This window comes from Peromyscus eremicus, chromosome 8b (genome assembly GCF_949786415.1).
Source record: "Peromyscus eremicus chromosome 8b, PerEre_H2_v1, whole genome shotgun sequence".
Classification (NCBI taxonomy): Eukaryota; Metazoa; Chordata; class Mammalia; order Rodentia; family Cricetidae; genus Peromyscus; species Peromyscus eremicus.
Window position 1 is genome coordinate 55,573,222 of NC_081424.1, and position 23,483 is coordinate 55,596,704.

Sequence of the window (23,483 nt, forward strand, 5' to 3'; positions counted from 1 at the left end):
GTCTCGAAAACAAAACAAAACAAACAAATAAACAAAAAACCCAGAGGCTTATAAGTCTAAATTATGTTTAGTAATTAATGTTTTCATACTTTAGATGTGGTCTAGGTATATCCAGTGGGCAGCCGTAAGGTAACTCAGTTTAGTACCACGGAGAGATGGCTGTGTTGTTAAGAGCCCTGGCTGCTCTTACACTGACAGGATAGAGCTAAGGACCCGCTGCAGTGCCCAGCACCTGTACAGTGGCTTGTGAACAGCCACAGCTCCAGTTTCGGGGGCTCTGACCCCCCCCTTCTGGCCTCTACAGGCACTTGATGCACATGGTGCCCATACACACGCGGTGCCCATACACACGCGGTGCCCATACACACACATGCAAGCAAAACACAGACATAAAATTTCAAGAGCTTTAGGTTGTCTAAAGATCTAGCAATACAGTTATTAGAATAGAGTTTGTCAGGATGGCAATTCACCTTGACTAAGTGTGAATTTATATTCTCTGTTAGCTTGTTCAGTTAGTAAAATTTCAGAAGTTCAGGAAGGATGTGTGGTAGAGCAAGAAACCTCTACATAATTTAATTGGGAAAGTCAAGAGCAAGTGTTTTCACTAGCTAGTAATATAAATTCCTTTCCTTTCCCAGAGGGTTGCCTGAGATTATGAACTTGAATTCTTAGTGTTTCTGACTTCGTTTCTGGAAGACACTTCCTTAGTCCCCTCACGGTGAACTAAAGATTTATTTTCCTTAATTTTTGGCAGTTTTAGCAATGTAGGACACGTTGTAATCTACTTTGGTGTAGCTGTTTCGAGGTGGGAAATGTAGTGAGAGGCGTGGAAGTAAAAACTTACAGAGGCAGTTAAATCCTTTTAGCCGTGATTAAGAATGAGCACAGGAGTACAGAATCTTCTGCTCCATAGATCTGTGCCAGTGGACATGAGTCTTAGTAACTTGAGCTCAAATCCCAATGAGTAAGGAGACAACACAGAAAAATGAGCAAACCGTATGCTTTGTCATCTTTCTCTCAACAGAGACGTGATCCTTGTTACCCACTAATCTGTTTATCGAGATTAGCAGATGATCAGACCCTGAAACCCACAGAATCTCACAGAGAACTGACATCCATCCATTCCTTACTGTTAGGTCAGTGATGAGGGCCAAAACATAGGAGGAGGCAAATTCACCCATGGTCCCTGACTGACTGCAGGTCCCATGCCAAGAGCCTGAAGATGGGGTCTTTATCCTGTCAATCCTAGCTCCAATCCACAGCCGGCAGAGTGATTTTATTCACCTTGTGCAGGGAGGAAGTCCTCATTCATGAGTGTGTATAGAAGGAAGGGGAACACAGCTTGATGAAACATGGGAATCACTGGGGAAGGATAAAGGTGAGTTTTTTCTCAGGATGTGGCCAGCCTTTGAGATTAGTCTTTGGAACACAAGGCATTTCTTGGCTGTTATGTTCAGAGCTCAGATGCTGTTCAACATGCATCACAAGGATATGACATAGGACATACATGACAGATATGTGTCCAGTTCCTTGAGCTCTTTGTAATGCTGAGTATCTTCGTCTGGATCAAATAGTTGATTTTTATTTTATGTGTGTAGTTGTTTTGCCTGTATATATGTATGTGCACCACATGTGTTCAGTGTCCAAATAGGCCCGAAGAGGGTGTTGGGTCCCCTGGAGCTGGAGTTACAACAGATGGTTGTGAGCCACCATGCGGGTGCTGGGAATCAAATCTTGGTCCTTTGCAAGAGCAGTCATTGCTCTTAACTGTTGAGCTGTCTCTCCACTTCCTGAAGGATCCCCTTATCTGAGTCTAAGATTCTGGACATACATCTCTGTAGCCCTTGAAACGGTACAGAAAGTCTTGGCTTCCTTTACATGATCCTGATGAAGTCACAGAGAATAGAAGGTGGGGCAGGGCAGAAGAAAGTGTGATACGGTGGTTTTAGTTGTGTGCTGTTTGGTCCAGCCTTTATCTGCCAGGAGAACTTGTGTGGCCACCGAACAGCATCCTCACTGCGCTTCCTTCTTCCTCTTTCAGGAAGCAGTTTGTGGTGTGTTATTGACTGGTTGGTTAGTTTGAGGCAGAGCTCTTGCTGTGTTCTTAGGCTGGCCTGGAACTCACCGTCTTCCTGCCTCACCCTCCCAGAGCGGGGATTATAGGTACAGTTTTTCTTCATACGTCTTGTTCCACTTTCTGGCTGTTTCTGGTTCTTTTGCCATTATAAACTTTGTTAAATGCATCTTTTCAACTCATTCTTTATGTATATTCAAGTTGTTCTAATAGAGTAAAATCCTGGAAATCTAACTGCTATCTCAGAGAGCATTTGTATATGATCTGTCTTAATTACAGGATTTTTCCATTGAGTTGTATGTAGTAGGGGCCCACTTTTTAAGATCTGTAACACGAATCTTAAAAGGTCTTATAATAAAAACCCAGAGCCAGATATTGGGGTGAAAGTTGAAAGATCCGAGAGGCAGAGCAGCCAGCCACTAGTTCTTACATCTACCAAATCTTCTGCCAAAAGAGCGAGTTCTTGTTTCCTCACACCTTATATACCTTTCTGTGTCCTGCCATGTTACTTCCTGGGATTAAAGGTGTTTGTCACCACTGCCTGGTTCTGTTTCTCTCATGTAGCCCAGTGTGGCCTTGAATTCACAGAGATCCAGGTGGATCTCTGCCTTCTGAGTGATAGGATTAAGGGTGTGTGCCACCACTGCCTGACCTCTATGTCTAATTTAGTGGCTGGCTCTGTCCTCTGATCCCCAAGTACACAATATATCACTGCAAAGATCTTTAATTTATATGTTGCCAAATGCTCGGAATACTTGTGCTAGTTTCTACTAGAAACCCCTGAGCTTATTCTTGCATTATAATGATTTTAAGATGTTTTAGGCTTGGAGATGGGTCGGGGGTGAAGGGACTTAAGCACACAAGCCTGATACGCTGAGTTTGATGCCCAGAACCCACATAAAGGCAGGAGGAGAGAATTCACTATATGTGTATCCCCAACTCTCTCTCCCCCTTTTCTCTTTTCTCTTACACACACACACACACACACACGCACGCACGCACGCACGCACGCACGCACACGCACACGCGCACACGCTACTCTTGCGCAGGATCGGAGTTTAGTTCCTAGCACCCACCTGGGATGGCCCACAGCTGCCTGTAACTCCAGCTCCTGAGAATCTGACGCCCTCTTCTGACCTCTGTGGGCACTGCATTCACTCTGTATAAACCCGTACCCAGAAAAATACACATTATTCAAAATAAAAATGAAATATAAAAATAGTGAAATAAGTTGACACATCATTTGTAACACTGTTTTGTGTTTGTATTTACATTTCTTCCCATTTCGTTTTGAAATTCTTTACATGTCTTTCTCACTGAACTTGGGGTAGTGCCTGTCAGTCAGACATCCCAGCATCCCTGTAGCCCCATTGCTGTCCCTACCACACGAGGTTCTCAGGGCATTTGTAAATGAGCGAGTGGACTTGTTTATGGGTGCTGTGGATGCCCATGAGGGATTCCTACAGTATTTCAGATTTTTATGACCTGTTTAAAATATTTACAAAAATAAAGTAGAAGGGAGAGTGTGAAGGGGAAGGAAGAGGGAAAAGGAGGATAATGGGGCAAAGAAGGACAAAATAACTGATGTTTCTCTCAGGGCTAGAAGCTAGATTTTATATATATATACATATATATATATGTATATACACACACACACATTTATATATGGTATAACAGGAGGGGTTCTGTTTGAGTTGGAGAATGGTATGGGTGCAAATGTAGGCAAAATACAATGATAAGTATATGAAAATGTCATAATGTAATTACAAGCAAAAGAGAAATTATAAAGATACATTGAAAAGAGTAGGTAGATGTAGTACTTGATGAGAAAGTATCCCATTTCAGCCTTTGACCCCAGCGTGCTTCAGCTGTGCGGGTTTCTCCCACTGCAAGGCAGCTGCTGACAGGAAGACTCCGGTGCTCATGCTGTGGCCCTTCGCCCTGTGACATTCTGGATGTGCTTTTTGTGAGAGTGACAGAACGAAGCCTGAGTGAGGGCTTGGCCTTGGGTTTCTGTTGCCGTGATAAAACACCGTGGCCCAGGTTAACCGAGGAAGGGAAGGCTGGAGAAGAAGGCAGCGGCTGCTGGACGTGGTGGGAGGTGCTCACCTGCTTTCCGAAGCCCTTAGGACGTGCGTTGCTCACGTTTTGTGCTCCATCACTTAGTCGTGTAGCAGCTGTACGCTACAGTGGTGGAACTGTGAAGTTCTGCTTAGTTATCATGACATGACCTCTTGCATGGCCTTCCTGATTCTTGGAGCATACTGCCTTTTGCTTTCTCAACATGTCCGTGTTTTCTGAGAATGAAATATAAATGAATGAATTGAACTAATGAAAGACTAAGGAACACTTCCCTTTTAGGCTCCTCATGCAAGACTTGTCTTTGCACAGTTGAGTTATACATCTTAGGTACTTGGTTAGAGCCTTCTGCATGTGGTACTGGAATGAGAGTTAATGCAGAGCCTGTCATAAGGTCCCTATTTCCTCTGGTCTTAGTATAATAGAATTGCCTTCCTTTCAAATACAGCTCTCTTGCTAGTGGCTTTTGAATTCATTTTTCACATCTGAATAGTAGGTGATTAAAATGGTTGGCTGGCAGAGGTCCTTCCCTAGCCCCTGACTTGCCAAACTTACTGATGTTTTGTTTTCTCAAAAGAACAGGTGAGGCACTCTTCTATGTTGGGGTGCTGACAACTTGTACCTATTCTCAAGTATGTATTGAAATTCTGTACCACTGAAAGCCCTCATCCCTAGGACCTCACTACTCTAAGCTGGATGGGAGGTTACTTAGAGAACAGGAGAGTTATAGGGGTACAGATCTTGTCTGCATTATTATGTTGTTTCACATGTTATATATCTACTCTTCTAGTGTATCCGGATCAGTGTTTGGTGAACACACACAGCTGTACAACCATTACCATGTAGAGAAACCTGTGCCTCCCCTCTGGTCCCCCACCCCTCTGGTCCTCACCCCTCTGGTCCCCACCCCTCTGGTCCCCTTCTCTCCCAGCCCCCAGCCAGCACCAGTCTGCCTCTGATAGCATATGTTTACTGGGTCTGGACACTTTATATATATCCAATCGTATGTGATCTGAGCTACCTCTTTTCACTAGCATAGTGTTCTCAAGTTTCATACATGGCATAGTGTGTGCTGTTGTCCATCCCTTTGTGTACTGAGAAGTGCTCCATCCTTTCAGCAGTGGGGGTTGGGGTGTTTCCACGTCTTTACAGCTAGGAGTAATGCTGCTGTGGCCATCTGTGTACTAGTTTTGTATGGCTATGTCTTGATTTTCTAGTCTGTGTCCACCTAGGAGTGGAATTGCCAATCACTTGTTCTGCATGGCCCAGTGTTTGGCATTCTCACCAGAGGTGTCGAGGTTCTGACTTGTAGACTGTCCTTCCGGGCATAGTCGGCTTCTCATTGGGCTTTGGTTAGCATCTCTCTAATGGGGGCCATCCTCTTTTCCTGTGCCTGTTGGTCCTTGTGTATCTTGTGTCATTGTGCCTTTTGGACAGATGTCTTACCAGATCTGTGACTTGCAAATGTTTCCTGCCATTATGGGAGCTTTGTCCCCTTCTCAGTTATAACTGCACTAAAGTTTTACATTTTGATGATTCCAGTTTATTGGTTTCTTGGCCTTTGTTTCTTTCTTTGGCAAGGGATTTTGTAGTAGTAAGATTGCATTGCTGCATCTAAGGTTCTGTAGAGACCATTTGCTGCTAAAATGTTTTAGCTCTTACTCTCCATCGGTCCAGTTCAAATCTGTTTTCTTTGCTACGAGCTCCAGTTCATCCCTTTCCCTGTGGCTGGCTTTTGCTGCACTGTCTCTTGAGGACTCTTCCCTCTGAATGATGTTGACAGCTCACTGAAGCTAGTTGGCCATTAGCACAGGGGTTTATTTCCAGATCCTACTTCTGTCTATTGATCGATACATCTGGCTTTCCTGTCTAACCATGTCTTGTGGCTTAATAGCAAGCCGGTCACTCCCAACGCTTTGCAGTAGGCTGTGAAAGTGGGAAGGGAATGCTTCCTTTTTGTTACTTTCCACGATGACGTTGGTTTCCCTTCACCGCAGCTCTGCATGAACACGTGCAGATGTCTGTCTCCCTCGTTCTTTCCATGTTAGTAGAGTCCACTCACAATGTGTATCAGTGTATGCGTTGCCTCAGTAAAGGTCCTGTGTGCATCGGGTGAGAGAAAAAAGTGTTAGAGGTCTTGGCGATTAACCAGCTTGATATTAAGTCACAAAGAAATGGTTAGACTCAGTACAGTTAAAATTATCCTAGTAAGAGGGATTTATTACTATAACAGAAAGTAAAATTTCAGATAGGCGTTAGAATTACATAATGACTTTGTGACAAGTATGTGAACTGTTGAGTTGTTTGTCTTTGGAAACCATCTATATTTGAGAATTATGCCTTTTTTATGGTTGGGTATTTTAAATAATGTCATTTTCCCCAGTTAAATTCTAAGTTTTAGATATTTTTAAATCTTCCTAAAGAACTAAATCTTCAAAGAATCTCTGTGCCCTCATGAATAATCTGAAACTGGGGCCAGGGCCAGATGAGGTTAATTGATAACAACAAATATGTTCAGTTTGACTAGCTGTAAATATTTTCACTTCCAAAACAGTGATTTTTTTCTTTTGTATCGATTTGTTTTTTAATAAAATTTCCCCTATGTTTTGTCTACTAAAGGAATCCGTAAGTAGTCCCTGTTATGAGTGAAGTCTTTAGATTTGTTAAATATTGTTTTTCCTATATGTGTAGTGAATTAAGTGGTGTTGCTTCACTTTGACACAGAAAAAAAAAATCCAAAGCACAGCTTTGTTGTCTTAAAAAATAGGGATGTACTGCTTTTTAGTGACATAAATAAACAAATCCCAAGATCTGAGTATAGAGTGCCTGCTTATGACACCGAGTGTCAGGCAACGTGGTCCTGAGTCCCGAGACAGGAAGCACACGTGGCGAGTCTTTTGTTGTGGAATATTAGTTTAAGGTGTGTTACATTTGTTTATACTGTGGAACATTTGTTTAATGATGTAAAGATGTGCTGCATTTGTCTAACTCTGTGAAGCTGGGTTACTGTGCCTGTCTAAAACACCTGTTGGTCTAATAAAGCGCTGAACGGCCAATAGTGAAGCAGGAAAAAGGATGGGTGGGGCTGGAGAGCAGAGAGAATAAATAGAAGGAGAAAAAGAGAGGCAGCAAGAGGTTTGAGGAACAAAAGAACAAGGAGAGGAGGACGCCAGGGGCCAGCCACCCAGCCACCCAGCCACCCAGCCACCCATGGAGTAAGAGTGAAAGTAAGATGATATACAGAAGAAAAGAAAAAAGCCCAGAGGCTAAAGGTAGATGGGATAATTTAAGTTAAGGAAAGCTGGCTAGAAATAAGCCAAGCTAAGGCTGGGCATTCAAAAGTAATAAGCCTCCATGTGTGATTTATTTGGGAACTGGGTGGCAGGCCCCCGAAAGAGTAAAAAGTAAAAACGAACAACAGTTTCTTTCCTCCTGGGGGCCTGTGTGAGGCTGAGGTGCAGGGAAGGCAGCCCCAGGCCATGCAGGTGAGGAGTGGATTGAACTTTGGGGGCTGAGGCAGCTGGAGGCTGAGGGGCAAGTACTTGAGAGGAAGGAAGAATGCAGAAAGGGCTCCAGGTCTCTGTCAGGCCCCTGGCTTCTGTGATGACAGACACTCTTGTTTAGGGTAGAAACTGCTCAGGCTGGGGCAGAGTCCGCCACTGAGGCGCTGTGCATGGGAGGCTCCCAGAGGCACACAGAAGCAGCAGCCGCCCCAGCCGCCCCAGCTGCCCCAGGCGCCCCAGGCCAGTGTGGTGAGGATGGAGAGGTCTGTTGTGCTGATCTTGGAGCACACAGCGGACTTTGAACTCTAGCCTAGCTGTGGGCCAGAATGCCTAACTTGAAAGGAGGCGTGAAGGGAGTTAGAGACAATTTTAAAACAGCTAGTCTTCACCCCAGATTCTAAAATACAGCAACAAAATCCAAACAACATTGACTTTCTGACATCGGCATCCAATAAAAAGTGACCAGTCACAGTGAGTGTGGCAGCACATGGCTGTAATACCAGCGTTAAGGAGGCTGAGGCAGGAGGCTACATAATAAGACCCAATGTCCAAAACAAAACAGAAACATAAAACTAGTCATTCCAGTAAGCAGGAAAATATGACTCACAGCCAGGGGAAATCTGTACCCAGTAATGACAGTCCCAGAAATGTGAAAAATATTGGCAGAAACCGGAAGTGCTGTTAAAATAGATAATCATCTTCAAATATCTGAAGCAAAGCATGAACGTTGAAGAATTTAAGAAGTACAAAAGGTTCTTACAGAGCTGCCTGAGATGGAAGGGTTGCCGTCTGCAGTGACAGCTAGAGACAGGTGGTCAGCACAGCGGCCACCGAGTAATGGCCGGTCTGTGGACTGGTGGTCAGAGCCGTAGAAACTGGGAATGTCCTGCACAGACGGCGGCCAGAGGAAAGGCACCGGGCACCGGTGCGGGTGGCCAGTGCAACTGAGTTCTAGAAATGGACAGCGGGAGGAAACCGGGGCAGGGAAGGGTTTTAAATAATGGCTTCCCACAACGTAGGAACCCCAGGAACCCCACAAGCACTAGCCAGGTGCTCTGAAGTCACCGTAGGTGTGTGTTCTAAGTGTCTGTCAGTCCTGTGAATGAGGTTAGTGGCTTTCCTCCTACGTTTACCCACAGAGCTCTGACAGAACCAGTTCCCCTTTGATCCTTCACCAGATCAGCTTTTCTTATGTTTCCTTAAAAAGCTTTGTCTTTGTTCAGTTTGGTCGTGGTCTTGGGAGGATTGTTGTCATTGTTCTTAATTTAGTGGTTATTTAGCTCAGTGCTGGCTTGCTTAGTTTGCACTTTTTTTGGAGTGTGGGGGGGACTGTCCTGTCCTAGACAACGTCATAAAATATTGAAAATTATCTTACTGAGGGGATGTCGTAACTTGTTCATGATTTTTCAAGGATGAAGATTGTGCATGTGTGTTTGTGTGTTGTGGCCGCAGCTGTAGGGTGGGCATCCGGTTTGAGTCCGTTTTGCATTGCGTCTGTGTCATCGTGGTGTCCCCTTGTATTTGTCAGGATGAGACACTTCGAGGAGAAAACCTAAATATTACCTGTGTCATGCTTCTTAGCCTTTTGGGGGCCACAGACTGTTTGGTAATGTGATGAGAACTGTGGACTGGAGTCAGGAACATGGCACAGGTCCTGGTGCAGTGTGCACTCAGTTTTAGGAGTTTCCAGACACCACGGATGTGCTAGGAAGTCGAGTGCTTGTCATGCATGACCGTCATCTTGTACGTGTCGATTACATGCTGAAAAGCAGTTCAGAAACCGCCTGTGATTTTTATGTCTGGAATGCACAGGGCCTCAAGATCTACATTGCTAGTACATTCTGTGTTGGCCATCGCACTTAGGGGTTCTGTTCTTTTTTTTTTTTAATTATTTTAATTTATTTAACTATTTTATAAGCATTGGTGTGAAGGTGTCAGATCCCCTGGAACTGGAGTTACAGACAGTTGTGAGCTGCCATGTGGGTGCTGGGAATTGAACCCTGGTCCTCTGGAAGAGCAGCCAGTACTCTTAATTGCTGAGCCATCTCTCCAGCCCCCGGGGTTCTGTTCTTATACGTGGGGAGAACAAGTGAAATTAGCTTCTTGTGTTTGTATCTGGAAGCCTTGAGCTTCTGTGTAAACTTTCCTCAGTCTACATAGTTTTTATTTCTAAAAAGTTGTTTCCATGAGTTAAACTTTACAGCTGTGTCTCCATTTCTTTTGTGTTGGGTGATTTTTACTTCTTAGGTGCCAGCTTGCCGTCTTTAAGTGTTTCACAGTTCCTTAGGGTGCCACTTTCTCAAGTAGACCATGGTGTTTCCTGTGTTGTCCCAGCAGGTGAACTGGTGGTTACTGTTGGAGCAGCATGGACAGAAGAGGCACTTGGGCTGGCTTTAAGTGCCGCCATTCACATTCATACATGATGATACTCTGAACCATCGAGGTCCCATTGGAGTAAAAGGGAGCCACAAACCTCCTGTCGCATAATGACGTCACTGCTGACGTGTTGCCGTGGTGTTTGTGATGCACCTTTGTACTGCCAGCTGTTAGAGGGTGTAGTGATACAATTATGCACAGTGTATTCTACTTGAAAATGTTAGTTTCTGGTTAGTGTATTTGCTGTGCTTTTACTGATTGTGTGTGTGTGTGTGTGTGTGTGTGTGTGTGTGTGTGTGTGTGTGAACAGTGTGCTGTTGCACCAAGGTTGGCTGTACAGCAGTCGTAGCCCCCACCTGTGTGATGAGATTACTGAGCTCAGGCCATGTCTGTGCAGTGGCTGATTTGCATGCTCTATAACATTTGCACAGTGACAAAACCAACTAGTGATGGACCTGCTGGGATGTACCCCCAGTATTGGAGAAATGTGTGACTGGAGTCGGGAAACCTCATAAGGGAAGAAAAATCAAGGTAGTGTGTATTTGTTTGCCTGTGTGCTGGAGCAAAGTGCTAGGCTGCTGAATCCTTTGGAGACAGGGTCACAAGCTTCTCTTTCTTGCATGCCCTCATTTTATGTTGGGATGGAACATGGAGTGTCTGCCCCTGGGACTGCCTTGAGTGCCCTCTGCCCATCTTGCTGTAGGGTTTCCTGGCCCCCTTTCAGCTTCTCACAGGAGGACGAGCTTTCTTCGGCCTCAGGTCCTTTGCACATGCTGTTCGTGGTCTCAGCACTCCCCAGACCCTTAGCTCCTTTTGGTCAGAGCTTTGAAGTCTCCATTGAAATACTCCTTGGCAAAGCGTTTGTTTTCCGCCCAGTTCTCTGGGTCTTCTCTGGCAGCATTTTGTCCTGGCAGTTTGTTCCCTATGCTCTGCCTTGGTTGCATCAGCCCCAACTACATTCTAAACTCTTGGGTGTGTAGTTACATGCTGAGTGGGTGGATATTTGTTGTTGTTTTGGAGACAGGGTCTCACTACGTAACCTTGCCTGGCCTGGAACTCGCTATATGGACCAGGCTGGCCTCAAACTAACAGATCCACCTGCTTCCCCCCCCTCCCCCAATTGCTTAGATTAAAGGCGTGTGCATGCCTCTCTACTAGCTTTGTCCTGAGGTCCAAGAAAACAAGAAGGGCAGCTCTTCTGTTTGGAACTAACTGTATTTTCCCAACTCAAGTTCTGTCCAGTCAGATCAGTGCTGAACTCGTTGAGTCCAGGATTGCCCCAAAGAGCCGACCCGTAAGTGGACAAACTGCACATACAGCGGGTGTGCAGCAGTCAGTGTGGACTTGGAATGGCAGACAGGTTAAATAGAGCCCAAGTAAGAGAACAGAAACGGTAACAGAGAGTAACCTCTCTCTTGTCTCATAAAAACCCCAACTTCACCAGAAACAAGGTTAATGTTCGTTCAGATTTGGGAGAGCTTGCTTTCCCATTCCTCTCAGGGCTAGTTTTTCTTCTTAGGTCTAAACACACAAGCTGGCATGGCCTGAGCTGTTCCACTTACTGCACCAGTAATGGTGCTGTGCGTTTGCGTGGGCGGAATTCTGGGTGGGAAAGGTCCATTCTAGCTGAGGGGGTGAGGTTAGCCTTAGGCCAGGCAACATCTTAGTTTTCCTCTCACTCACAGGATAGTCAGTGTGGGTCTCCTCCGTCTGGATTTAGTCTGCCTTATCCCTGTTGATGAGGGAGTCAGTGTGAGCAGATGCTGGTCAGCGGTTAGCTCTGTGAGCTTCGGGCACCCCGCCTTTCCCTCCCATCCCTGTGGTGTTCGCTAGTGGCCCTGAAACCACAGTCTGTGGTGGAAGTGACCTTGCATGCCTGCCCCGGGGAGAACAGAAGCACCTAGTGACTTAGTGCAGGCCGCCATGGGAGAGGCCTTGGCATTTGGGTTAGTGCAGGACTCCAGTTCTGGCTGAGATACAAAGTTAAGCAGCTAGGCTATGTCAGCAGCCCATCCTTGTGCCCTAAGAATTCTTCTAAAACTGTCAGGGTTCTTGGGACTACCCAGTAGGGGGAGCTTCAGCCAGGGGCTTGGATGCCCGTCTGCAAAAGGTGCTGATGTGAGCACATCAGATAATCACCTTGAATTGGCTGTCTGAGCAGAGGGGTTTTCCTTACAGTGGCCCTGAAGGTTCTGGTAAAGATTAAACTCAGTTATGTGTGGCATTTGGCAGACTGCCTAGCAGAGGGCCAGTACTCACTGTTTAATGACAGCGATTACACTGGCCTAATAAAAATCATTCTTTCTGTGTAACCAATTACAGAACTGATTAAAAACATAGATACAGAGTCTGTTTATTGGTTTTAACCATTGACTTAATTTTGGGTCTTCTAGGTCTGCCTCTTCCACCAGGGTGAATGATGCCAGGTTTCTCAGTCTCTATCTTATTACTACCACCTGTGCAGTTTTTGCTGTGGTCGTCTTTACTGTTACTTACGCCTTAAAAATAATTCTACAGGAATTACATTTGTTTATAAAGGGAATTGAATTTTATTGTGATGCGAAGTCGAAGTCGAAAGCTGTAATAGTAAGTAGCCCAGACACTTTGTCACAGCCCCCTAACGTCGTTTGCATCATGAAGGGCTGTGCACTGGTCTCTAAGACTGCCTCTGCACCCAGCTCCTGGAGGAGGAGTGAGAACCCCGGGGGATGGAGGAGTGGAGCTTGGCATTTAGATAGGCATTCAACACACCCCTGTGATAGATGTCCGGACTCTGCAGAGCGCTGGCCCATGGACCAGAAGCTCTGGTCAGTGCTGTTCTCCACATTAGACACAGCACGTCACAACCCACACTTCCTAGTTCTAATTTCCAGCGGGACACACTGAAATCTGTATCTAACATGGAAGTTGGGATTCTGATGCCTAGCTCAGCTTGGGAGTCACTTCAGAACATCTCCTTACCTACTATTAGACATATTCGCACAACTATAATTATCAGTCAGTTTCACTTAAATGAATTGCTTAATTTTATAACTTCTCTTTTTTGAGACAGAGCCCCACTTTATAGTCTAGACTGGCCTCTGACTGCGGAGTTCCTGCTAACCTTGAACTTGGAGTGTGACTGATAGACCCAGGGGCGCTCCATTGGAGAAAAATGGTTTGACCTTTCCCAGAGGGTATCAGTTGGAAATGCTTTCATGGTTGGGGCTGGTGCTTGTGTTCACGTCCCCTCTCGGTGTGGGATTTTGTCTGGTTTGAACTGGTGCCAGTTCAGAGGGTCTGGATGCCGCTGCAGACCCTTGGATTCCTGTATGCACCAGTCCCATTGTGTCTGGAAGACAGTTTCCTTGGAGTCAGCTTGGCTCTTCCAGTCTTTGTCTTCTCTTCCTCACAGATCCCTGACTCCTGAGTGGAGGGAAGGGTGGGATGAAGCTGTCCCATTTAGGGCCAAGTGCTCCTAAGTCTCTCAGTCTGCACATTGTCCAGTTGTGGGTCCTGTGTTAATTTCCATCTACTACCAGTAGCTTCTCTGATGAGGGCTGACTGAGGTGCTGGTGTACGGGGACAGCAAGATCATTTTATTGCTGTGTCCCTTTACCATAATAACTGTAGTAGGGCTTCCCCTGTGGCATGCAGAGTAACTTCCAGCACCATGAATGTTATTAATAGGGGTGAAGCTTCTTGTTGGGCAACAGCTCGATTTTTCCATGTTCAATGACTAAGTAAGTGGAGTTTCCAGCAATAGGACCTTACCATCAAGTTGTGGAGAGCAACCAATAACCTTGGCAGTATCCTGTGGTCTGGGTGGCGGCGGCGGCAGGGGTATTGTCTGCGGGATCCCTGTGGCCAACCGCTCCACAAACTGTAACTCATGGCTGGTACTGGGGCTTTTCCTTGGGGCACGAGTTCTTGATGGGGCGTTGTCTCCTCCATTACGGTGATCCCATTTCAAGTCCTTCCATGTATGTTTCTGTTTCAGAGAATTTCTACAGTAATAGATTTTAGTTGTTGTTTTGTTCTGTTTTTGGTGTTTCCAGACAGGGTGTCTCTGTGTAGCCCTGGCTGTTCTGGAACTCACTCTGTAGACCAGGCTGGCCTTGAACTCAGAGATAGCCTTCTTCTGCCTCACTAGGGCTGGTACTAAAGGTGTGCACCACCATCACCACCTGGCCATACTATAATGGCTTTTCAAATGCCTCTAGTGTTAGTTGTCCCCCCATAGTCCCTCCTTTATCCTGCCCTTCCATCTCCCTCCCCCCAAATGGCATTTTTAAATGGATGAAAAACTCTTGAAGAAAGAAAGAAAAGAAAAAGAAATGAGCACTCCCTCCTGTTTCCCCCAGTAGCAGGAATCTGTTTTGCTGCTAAGTCCTACAGACTAGGCAGATGGGAGGTGGAGGGGAGAACTTCACCCAGGTGAGCTACTGTGGTTGCTAGTGAATCAGAGGCCACTTAATTTTGAAGGACATGCTGCAGAGGTTTGAGTGACGATAAACCCCATGGGCCTTTGCAGAGCCCCAGATGTTTCTGGACCCGCCCAGTTGTGCTTCACTCAGGCGTCACTGCAGTTTGTATTGTGTGTCATAGCAGAACTATTTAATCCCAAGGTCTTTGAGGCTGTGTCTTGTTTTAAAGACTACAAATCCCTAGACCGAGTTCCAGATGTACTTTTCGGTACTAGATTCTAGTGTCCAGTGCGTGGCATTTAACAGGGTTTTATGTTAGAGAAAAGTGTTGATTTACGTGGCCGTCAGGCGTTGGTACCGGAAAGATACCTCACATTTGTAGGGTTTTAGGCACAAATAAGGCAAACATTTCAGGAGGATTCCTGTGGGCCTCGTACGGCTCTCCAATCTCGAACGCCTGGTGTCCGTGTAAACACTGTGCACCAGTCAGCTCCACATTAGCTCATCTCACGTGCGCTGCTGCACAGGGAGGGTTGGGATGCTTGTGGTTACTTCACTGAAGTGATTGCGAGCTCTTTTGAACTCGGCACTGGTATTTATTTTCCTAGCTCTTTGTGTACATGTTTTTAAAGAGAACAGTAAGCTTGCTTTTGAGATCTCTCCTGTTAAATATCACTTCTAAGCAAAGGCTCCTAAAATGAATTGTTTCTAATTGGCTGCCTTAATTCAGTAATGACTTCCAGCAAATTGTTTATGATATGCATATTAAATTATGCCCAATAAAACAGTTTTCTTCATAGCTTTCTTTCCTGAGTGTAGTTCTTGAAGTTTATTGACTCTAGAAAAATTTCAGCTCTCATTCCTTTGTGGATTTACCTGTGCCCACCTCTCTAGCTTTGGACTCGGTGTTAGACTTCTTGATGTGGTCCTGCTGGTTGCTAAGCCCCTGCTCTTCTTCCCTCCAATCTTCTCCAGCCCAGATGGTTTCTGTTGCTGCATCTTCCGTCTGCTGTTATTTCCAAAGTATTTATGGCCCAGGGTTAGTGTCCGTCTTTACATGCTTCCTGTCACTCACTCTGATCCACCCCCCTTGGCTCTTCTCTTCGTGACATTTTCCATTTCATGAACTTTGATAGGATCGCAGAAATCATCGGTTTTGTTTTTTGGGTGTTAGACTTTTTACTCCTTTAAATAACATCAGACTCTGTTCTGACATGTAGTTAAGTTGCTGAGTTACCTGGATGAAGTGTAAACTAGTAACATTTCCAAACAGGGTTAAATACATTTGAAGAAAGGACAGCGGTGTGGCTTCACTGTCACGGCGTGTTTCTCCAGCCTTCCTGTTAGTTATGCGCCATGAGCAGTGGCTGGCTGCCTCGTCCTTTCCTAATGCCTTTTCTGTGCCGTGTACTGATGAGGAAGGGTGTTTCATCTTATTAAGATATGCTGTTTATGACAGTGTTCACCTACACTTCAGCATGGTTCTAGAATGTTTGCTATTAGAGTAATTAAGTGAATTAAATTCTTTGATTTTTGCAGTTGTTTATTGTGACCATGTGAGGTACCAACTAAAATCAATGGATTTTGTTTTTTAATTGATGGCAGAACTGAAAATGAGATTATTAACTTCTATAAAATTATTCTAAGAGTTTATTCTTTATTTGGCGAATGCAAGTGAATTTTTCCACGTGTAGAGACCATACCACAAATAATTTGTTTCCTCAAGTCAAAGTATCCACAAGAGTTCTTCACACGTGCTTGCTTAGATTCCTTCCATCTGTTTATAGCACAAGGCTCAAAGCCACGATGTATAGATCGAATGAGGACTCTGTGTGTGTGTGTGTGTGTGTGTGATGAGAGAGAGAGAGAGAGAGAGAGAGAGAGAGAGAGAGAGAGAGAGAGAGAGAGAGAGAAATGACCTCTTCATGTCAAGACTGCCAGTAGGTCAGGGCGGGGGTGGGGTTGGGGCTGGATCAGCACAAGTGGGATTTAATATCATAGTCCCTTTTCAAAATCCCTCTTCAACTTTCATGCCACGTACCTGAGATCTTTGGCCTGCACAGTGCTGCTGTGGAGAAAAGTGATCTGCTTTTTTCTACAGAGCCCTTCATTACATCATCGTGTTTGATTAAAGTCACAATTTCCTGAACGATTTCAAAGTGAAGGCCTCACACGTTATACATCGTCTCCTTCCAGCTTAAGAAAGAAATGCTCAGCTGAGCGGTGGTGGCGCATGCCTTTAATCCCAGCACTTGGGAGGCAGAGCCTGGCAGATCTCTGTGAGTTCGAGGCCAGCCTGGTCTACAGAACGAGATCCAGGAAAGGCGCAAAGCTACACAGAGAAACCCTGTCTCGAAAAACCAAAAAAAAAAAAAAAAAAAAAGAAAGAAAGAAATGCTCACTGCTTCACCTCTCTTGGGGCTGTGATCTGACTGTGCTCCAGACATTCAGTGCTTCAACCCCAGAGGGCAAGCTCTGAAGAGATTTTGTTGATTATTTCACTACATTTCCCTCTTCACCTTGCCCTTCCTGCTATCTGGATTCGATAACTCATTAATTGATCAAAGTTTGTGCTGTGACTTTCTGGTGATTTTCATCCCAGTGTTTGGAATGAAGCATTGTGGAAAAGTACTGGTTGTGAGCAGTGTGACAGTCATGAAATGCAGTGTCTCCTTAGTGCTCAGTGAAAGTGCGTCAGCAGGGAACTTAAGTAGGAACAACCCTGTAAGGCCCTATACCCTGCTGTGGGATTCTCTTGTAGTGTGTAAAGAGTGTGCCTGAACTCACCCTCAGCAGATGGTGGGTGAGCACAGTGGAGCCTGAGGCCTGTAGTCACCATTCAGTGACACTCACGTCATTCAACACCAGAAAGGGCTCTTCCAAAATGACATGGTGACTCTGGAGAAGGCCACAGCTAGAGGGACCTAGACAGGTCCCAGGCGAGGAGCACTGTGTCTGAGTGCTGCATGGCAATGCAGGAACAACGTGAACCTCTCCTGTTGCAACCATGCTGGCAGCCGGAAGGGAATGGATGATGCCGTCACCCCAGCTCCAAGGGCCCAAGAGGGGAGAAGGACCTTTCCACTACCTGAGTGTCCCACTCCATGGAAGTAGTAAAAGAAAAAGAAGGCATGTCACAAGTCACTGCAGGAAGTATCCAAGCTGGCCACTCATGGAATTAAAAAATAAATTTCATTACTGGAAATTTGTAATTTTTTTTAAAAATTATTTTATGTGTGTGAGTGTTTTGCCTGCATGGATGTATATATACCATGTGAGTGTCTGGTGCCTGAGAGGTCAGAGGAAGGCATCAGATCCCCTGGAACTGGAGTTAGGGATGCTTGTAAGTCACCATGTGGGTTTTGGGAATTGAATCCAGATCCTTTGCCAGAACAAGTGCTCTTAACTGCTGAGCCTCTCCAGCCCACCACCCCTTTGATTTGACAGGAGTCTTTCTGTGAAACCCGGGCTGGCCTTGAACTTAGAATTGTGTGCCTCTGCCTCCCAGAGCTGGGACTCGAGATGTTAACCACCATACCTGGCACACTGTGTAGTTCTGTAGAACTTCTGTGGTGTGTGTGTGTGTGTGTGTGTGTGTGTGTGTGTGTGTGTGTGTACACACATGTACACACCTGCTAGCACATGAGCATGTTTATAGAGATGAGTTGACATGATATCTTATTCCTTGGTTGCTTTTTACTTTAGTTTTTGAGACAGGGTCTCTCACTGAACCTGGGGCTCACAATTTCTGCCAGCCCACCTGCCCAGTGATTTCCCTCATTCACCGACTTCTCCCATGCTGGGATTACAGGCATGTACCACCATGCCAGACTTTCCTCGTGGATGCTGGGGCTCTGAACTCGGGTCCTCTTGTGCGGCAAGCACTTTACCTGCTGAGCCATCCCCCGAACCCCAAATTCCTACTCTTCAAAAGATAGCTTTTGTTTTGATTTTGCTACTTTCATAATGATGATGTCACACATCTTGGGTGTTTCGTTTTGTTTTTCTCATTTCCTTGTGAGTTTGGATTAGCATTGATTGTATACTGTGACAAAAGTTGCCAGAAAGAACACTGCATTGGATACAGTTTTGGGGTTGTGTTTTAGGTATATATAGAGTTTATTTTGTAAACAGTGTTCAGAATGAGATGGGCTGTTGTGATGTATATATGGGAAACGTTAGTTGCTGTTACTCCCGTTTTGAGGTTTTAGAATTAGATTTGCTCTCGCTTGATGTGACTGGATTTTACCGTGTGAGTCTGACAGAAAAGGACATTTATGAGGATAGTGATATTGTTTGAGAATTGTCTGGCTAGAGGACGGCAGACAGCGTTTTCAGAAAACCAGTCCTGGAAGCATTGCACCCTTCAGGGAGAGAAGGGAATTCCTCCTTCCTGCTGCTGCTGCTGCTGCTGCCTCCCCACTTCACCCACCTTACCCCATCCCTCCCTTTTATTTCTCTTCGTTGGAGACTTTTTAACTACATTTTTATTCTTTGGGAATTTCATACAGCATTTTTGACAAATTAAAACATGGATAGTGGATAACAAGGTTTACTGTCATAACTCTTTTTAGTTGGTTCAGTGTGGTCGGTGGGTCTGGAGTGTTTTCTGGATGCTGCCCTGTGCCAGCACTCTGCCCCCCCCCTCCCCCCCCCCCCCCCCCCCCGTGGCCACGGGAAATGCTGCCTGTGCCCTTCAGGAAGAGTCGGCTGCGGCCCTGGAGTCCAGGGCGGGACGGTGCTCGCCCCCTCATTGTCCGCTTGCCAGAGTTGGTGCCCAGGTCTATTTTTAGCTCAGTCTGATTTGTAACTTCTAGTCTTCTGTTTTCTCTTTAATTTGTAGTTTTCAGTTTGAAGCCCAGTCAGCTAGAAAGAGCCCCAGAGGCTTCAGAAACGGCACACGGATTGTGCCAATGCTGCACCTGACAGTGCTCGGTTAAGTGTGGCCACACCCGCTGTCTCTGCTCCCTTGAGGTGGGAAGTGCAGTTTCCACAGTGGAAACTGAAGGATTGCGATGCTGAGGAAATGCAGGTGGAGACGTTTGCAGTGTTCTCAGAGAAAGCAGTGACTGCAGTTCCTATGTTACTAACCAGCTCGCTCTCTATTTATTTTCTCGTAGGCCGGAGTGCATGTTGGGAGAGTCGGCTTGCAAGAGTCTGGAATCTGACCCAGAGGACTTTTCTGATGAAGCGAACACAGAAAACCTCTACAGCACCTCACCCCCAAGCACGCCACGGCAGATGAAACGCCTGTCAACCAAGCACCAGAGGAACAGCGTGGGGAGGCCGGCCAGCCGGGCCAATTTGAAAGGTGAACCTGGGACTTACTTGTGAGAGGGCGTGTGAGGGGCAGGGCATCACCTTTATGTGACTGCATTGACCAGTCTTTTTGGCAGTGTTAATGACTCCTTTGTTTGACATTTTACCCCAGTGTTGGCTGTAGGGTTTGTTGTTTTGAACTGTTACCAGTGGAGGGATGGGTGAGGAGCCAGTAGAGGAAGCTCTGCCCTGGGTTGTGGTGGAAGCCAGTGACAGGGGCCTTCTGAGGCTGTGAAGGAGGCCAGCTGTTTTCCAGCCTGCAAACCCAACGTGGCTGGAGTCTACACTGATGGCCTGCACTCACTCCTTTTATCTCCTGCTTGGGGTTTCCAAGTTCTTCTCTCCAGCAGTGGTGTACGGGGCATTTGGGAGGAGACAGCCAGCCTGTGGTTCCGTGAATTCTGGAACTAGCCAAAGCCTCTGTCTTCTGCCAGTGACAGCATGTAGGGATCTTGCTGTCTTAGTTAGGGTTTCTATGCCTGTGAGAAGACATCACTTAGAAAGGAAAACATTTAACTGGGCTGGCTTACAGTTTCAGAGGTTTAGTCCGTTATCGTGGTGGGACGTGGTGGCGTGCAGGCAGACATGGTGCTACTAGAGAAGGAGCTGAGAGTTCTACTTCCTGATCCGCAGGCAACAGGAAGTGAACTGTGATACTGGGTGTAGCTTGAACATAAGAGACCTCAAAGCCCACCCCCACAATGACACACTTTCTCCAATGAGACCACACCTACTCCAACAGCACCACACCTTCTAATAGTGCCACTCTCTATGGGAGTCATTTTCTTTCAAACCACAGCACTTGCTAAGCAGCTGCTAGATGGGACCCTCAAATCCAGAAGCCACAGAGGCAACCTAGATGGCACCCCAGATTCGGGAACCACACAGGAAACTGAATGGTACCCTGTAAGATGAATCTTAAAAGGTCTTATTAATAAAAAACCAGAGCCAAGTATTGGGGTGAACGCTGAAAGATCAGAGAAGCAGAACAAGCCACAGCCAACCTCGCCTCGCCAAAACTCTTCAGCTGATCCTGTTTCCACGAATCCTCAGACTGAAAGCCTCTGAATCCTCACCTGGAAGGGATCTCAGCTGAACTGTCTAAAAGCCTAAATGTTTAAAAGACTAGTTCCTGGTCCTCATGCCTTATGATATACCTTTCTGCTTCCTGCCATCACTTCCTGAGATGAAAGGTGTGTGTCCTTCCCAAGCAAAGGCATGAGATGAAAGGCGTGGGCCACCACTCCTGGCTCTGTTCCCAGTGTGGCCTTGAACTCACAGATCGGAATGGATCTCCAGAGTGCTAGGATCAAGGGTGTGTGCCACCACTGTCTGGTCTCTATGTCTAATCTAGTAGCTGTTCTGTTCTCTGATCCCAGATAAGTTTTATTAAGGTACACAATATATCGAGGGACACAATATATCACCACAGTACCCCATATCTGAGACCATGGAGGAAACCCAGATGGAACCCCAGATCTGGGATCCACTGAGGGAACCTATTCTTTCCCTTCCTCTTTATGTAGGATCTCAGAGCCCAGCTATATCCTGTTCCTAGAAGCTGACAACATGGCTTTTTGTCCTCTTTCTTCCTCAGCTCATCCTAACTGCCTTTCTCAAGGTGGGTGAGCGGAACTATGCCAAGACGCGGTCTCATTGTGTTCTGCGTACGGCCTACCAGCTCAGCCACTGAAACCTTGGGGTTGTCGAGTTTTCTGTTCAGTTCAGCAAACCACTTTTCTCAAGTTGGATCCTATGGCTTCTTAAAACCTATAGTGTTGCCCAAGATTTCGGTCCCTTTACACCTCGGCTGAGGGTTTCACACCGTTGACCTTTAGGTAATTTCTTCGCTCCCTGTCCTTAGCCAGCTTTTTCTTTTCCTCGCTCAGTTCTCCTCTCTGCCTCCAAGGGCTGGGATTAAATATGTGCCATTCCTCACTCCCCCCTCAATGATTTTTTTTTACCAATAGTTAATTTTAAACTTTCTTTTAAAATGTTTTATTATAGTAGAATGTTTGCTGTAGCTACAGTTTAGAAACTTATGCGTTAAAGTTTGTGTTAAAGTTCAAATTTAATGTGTTAAAGTTAAAACTTTGTGTTCAAATTTATGACCTGGAGTGTGTCTGTCTCTGTCCATTTTCTCAGAGAAATCTCTCCCATGCCCGTTGAGGTTTCTGACCTAAAACAGAGTGTCAGAGAAGGGGCAGCCGCTGCTGAGTCCGCGTTTGCGTGCTGGTGGTACAGCTGTCTGTAGTCTGTCCTCGTTCATTGCTTGTTGGGCCGTGCTCCTCAGCACAGGCGTGGGGAGTATCAGCTCCCCATTTTACACACTAGGAAACTGAGACTTACGGATTCCAAGCAGAAGGCCTGATTTTCCACTAATTCTCATGGAATCAGTTTGGACCTTATCTCCAGACGTATGACAGAGAGTGAATGTAACCAAAGGCACCAGTTGGGTTTATGTGACTGCTCTCCGCTCCTGTCCTGCTGAATAGAAAATGGCTGGAAAAGAGAGCCTGTCACTTTTCCTCCTCAGCTGCTTAGAGTTACGTTTCATAAAGTTGTCAAGTTTGAGGGATGGAAGGGGTCCTAGTCTCCTACATGTCTTCTGTAGGTGCTTCAAATGAAGCACCTAATCCTCTTGGGCCTTTGGAGTCACAGCTGTCCAATCCCTGTCCAGGAACCTGGGAATCCTTAGTAACTTCTCTCTTGCTGCAGAGGATTAATACTGGTTGTGAAGCTTAGAAACACAAACAGAAGAATCACTGACACTGTAGGGAAAACGAGCCCTTCGGAGCGCATCAGCCTGGTCTGCTCATGTGTCTTTGCACTGTTCACTGTTGACAACTGGCTTCTGTGCTCAGTGCTTTGTGAGCTGCTTGGGCCTCAGAGTGACCTGTGCTCTGGCTTCTGGACCTGCTGTGTCATCTGTAGTTGGTCTGACCTCTGGTTTCTGTTTCAAATGCTCTTGTGGGTGTGTTAGAAAGCAGCTTCACGTGTGTGATCCTGTGGATTATTTGTTGTCAGAAATTTTGTTCATAAATGCCAAGAACGGATATAACGAGGCATCCATCTGGGGCAAGTGGGCCGTTATAATAATTGTGGCCTTTGTATTGGAACAGTGCAGTAGCTCCGCAGAACTCATTTGAGCTCAAAACTTAGCTGTGTAGTGTGATGCGCAAGAGTCCAAACACAGGTGCTGTGTGGTGTGTAGTGTGCACAAGAGTCTAAACACAGATGCTGTGTGGTGTGGTGCACAAGAGTCCACACACAGGTGCTGTGTAGTGTGGTGCACGAGAGTCCAAACACAGATGCTGTGTGGTGTGTAGTGTGCACAAGAGTCCACACACAGGTGCTGTGTGGTGTGTAGTGTGCACGAGAGTCCACACACAGGTGCTGTGTGGTGTGTAGTGTGCACGAGAGTCCACACACAGGTGCTGTGTGGTGTGTAGTGTGCACGAGAGTCCACACACAGGTGCTGTGTGGTGTGTAGTGTGCACGAGAGTCCAAACACAGGTGCGCTGTGGTGTGTAGTGTGCACGAGAGTGCACACACAGGAGCCAGGTTGCTTGGATTCCTGTCTGGCTCAGGGACCTTCTGGGTGTGCGACCACTGGCTGTCATTCTCTGTACAGTTAGTTTTTTACAGTGTGCTGAGGGTCATGTGGTGCCTGTCACTGTTATTACTTCAAACTAAAACGTTTCTCCGTAACACTTTCTTTTCTCT

At 46.1% G+C, this 23,483-nt stretch overlaps 1 protein-coding gene across 2 annotated transcripts in view; it reads left to right on the forward strand.

Moving 5' to 3' along the window:
• Map3k4 (mitogen-activated protein kinase kinase kinase 4) overlaps window positions 1–23,483 on the forward strand; it is a 95,515-nt gene that overhangs the window by 14,416 nt on the left and 57,616 nt on the right. For both annotated transcript variants that reach the window (XM_059272842.1, XM_059272843.1), the window contains exon 2: window positions 19,559–19,749. In XM_059272842.1, the coding sequence (XP_059128825.1) occupies window positions 19,559–19,749 (191 nt within the window). The remainder of the gene's footprint in view (window positions 1–19,558; window positions 19,750–23,483) is intronic.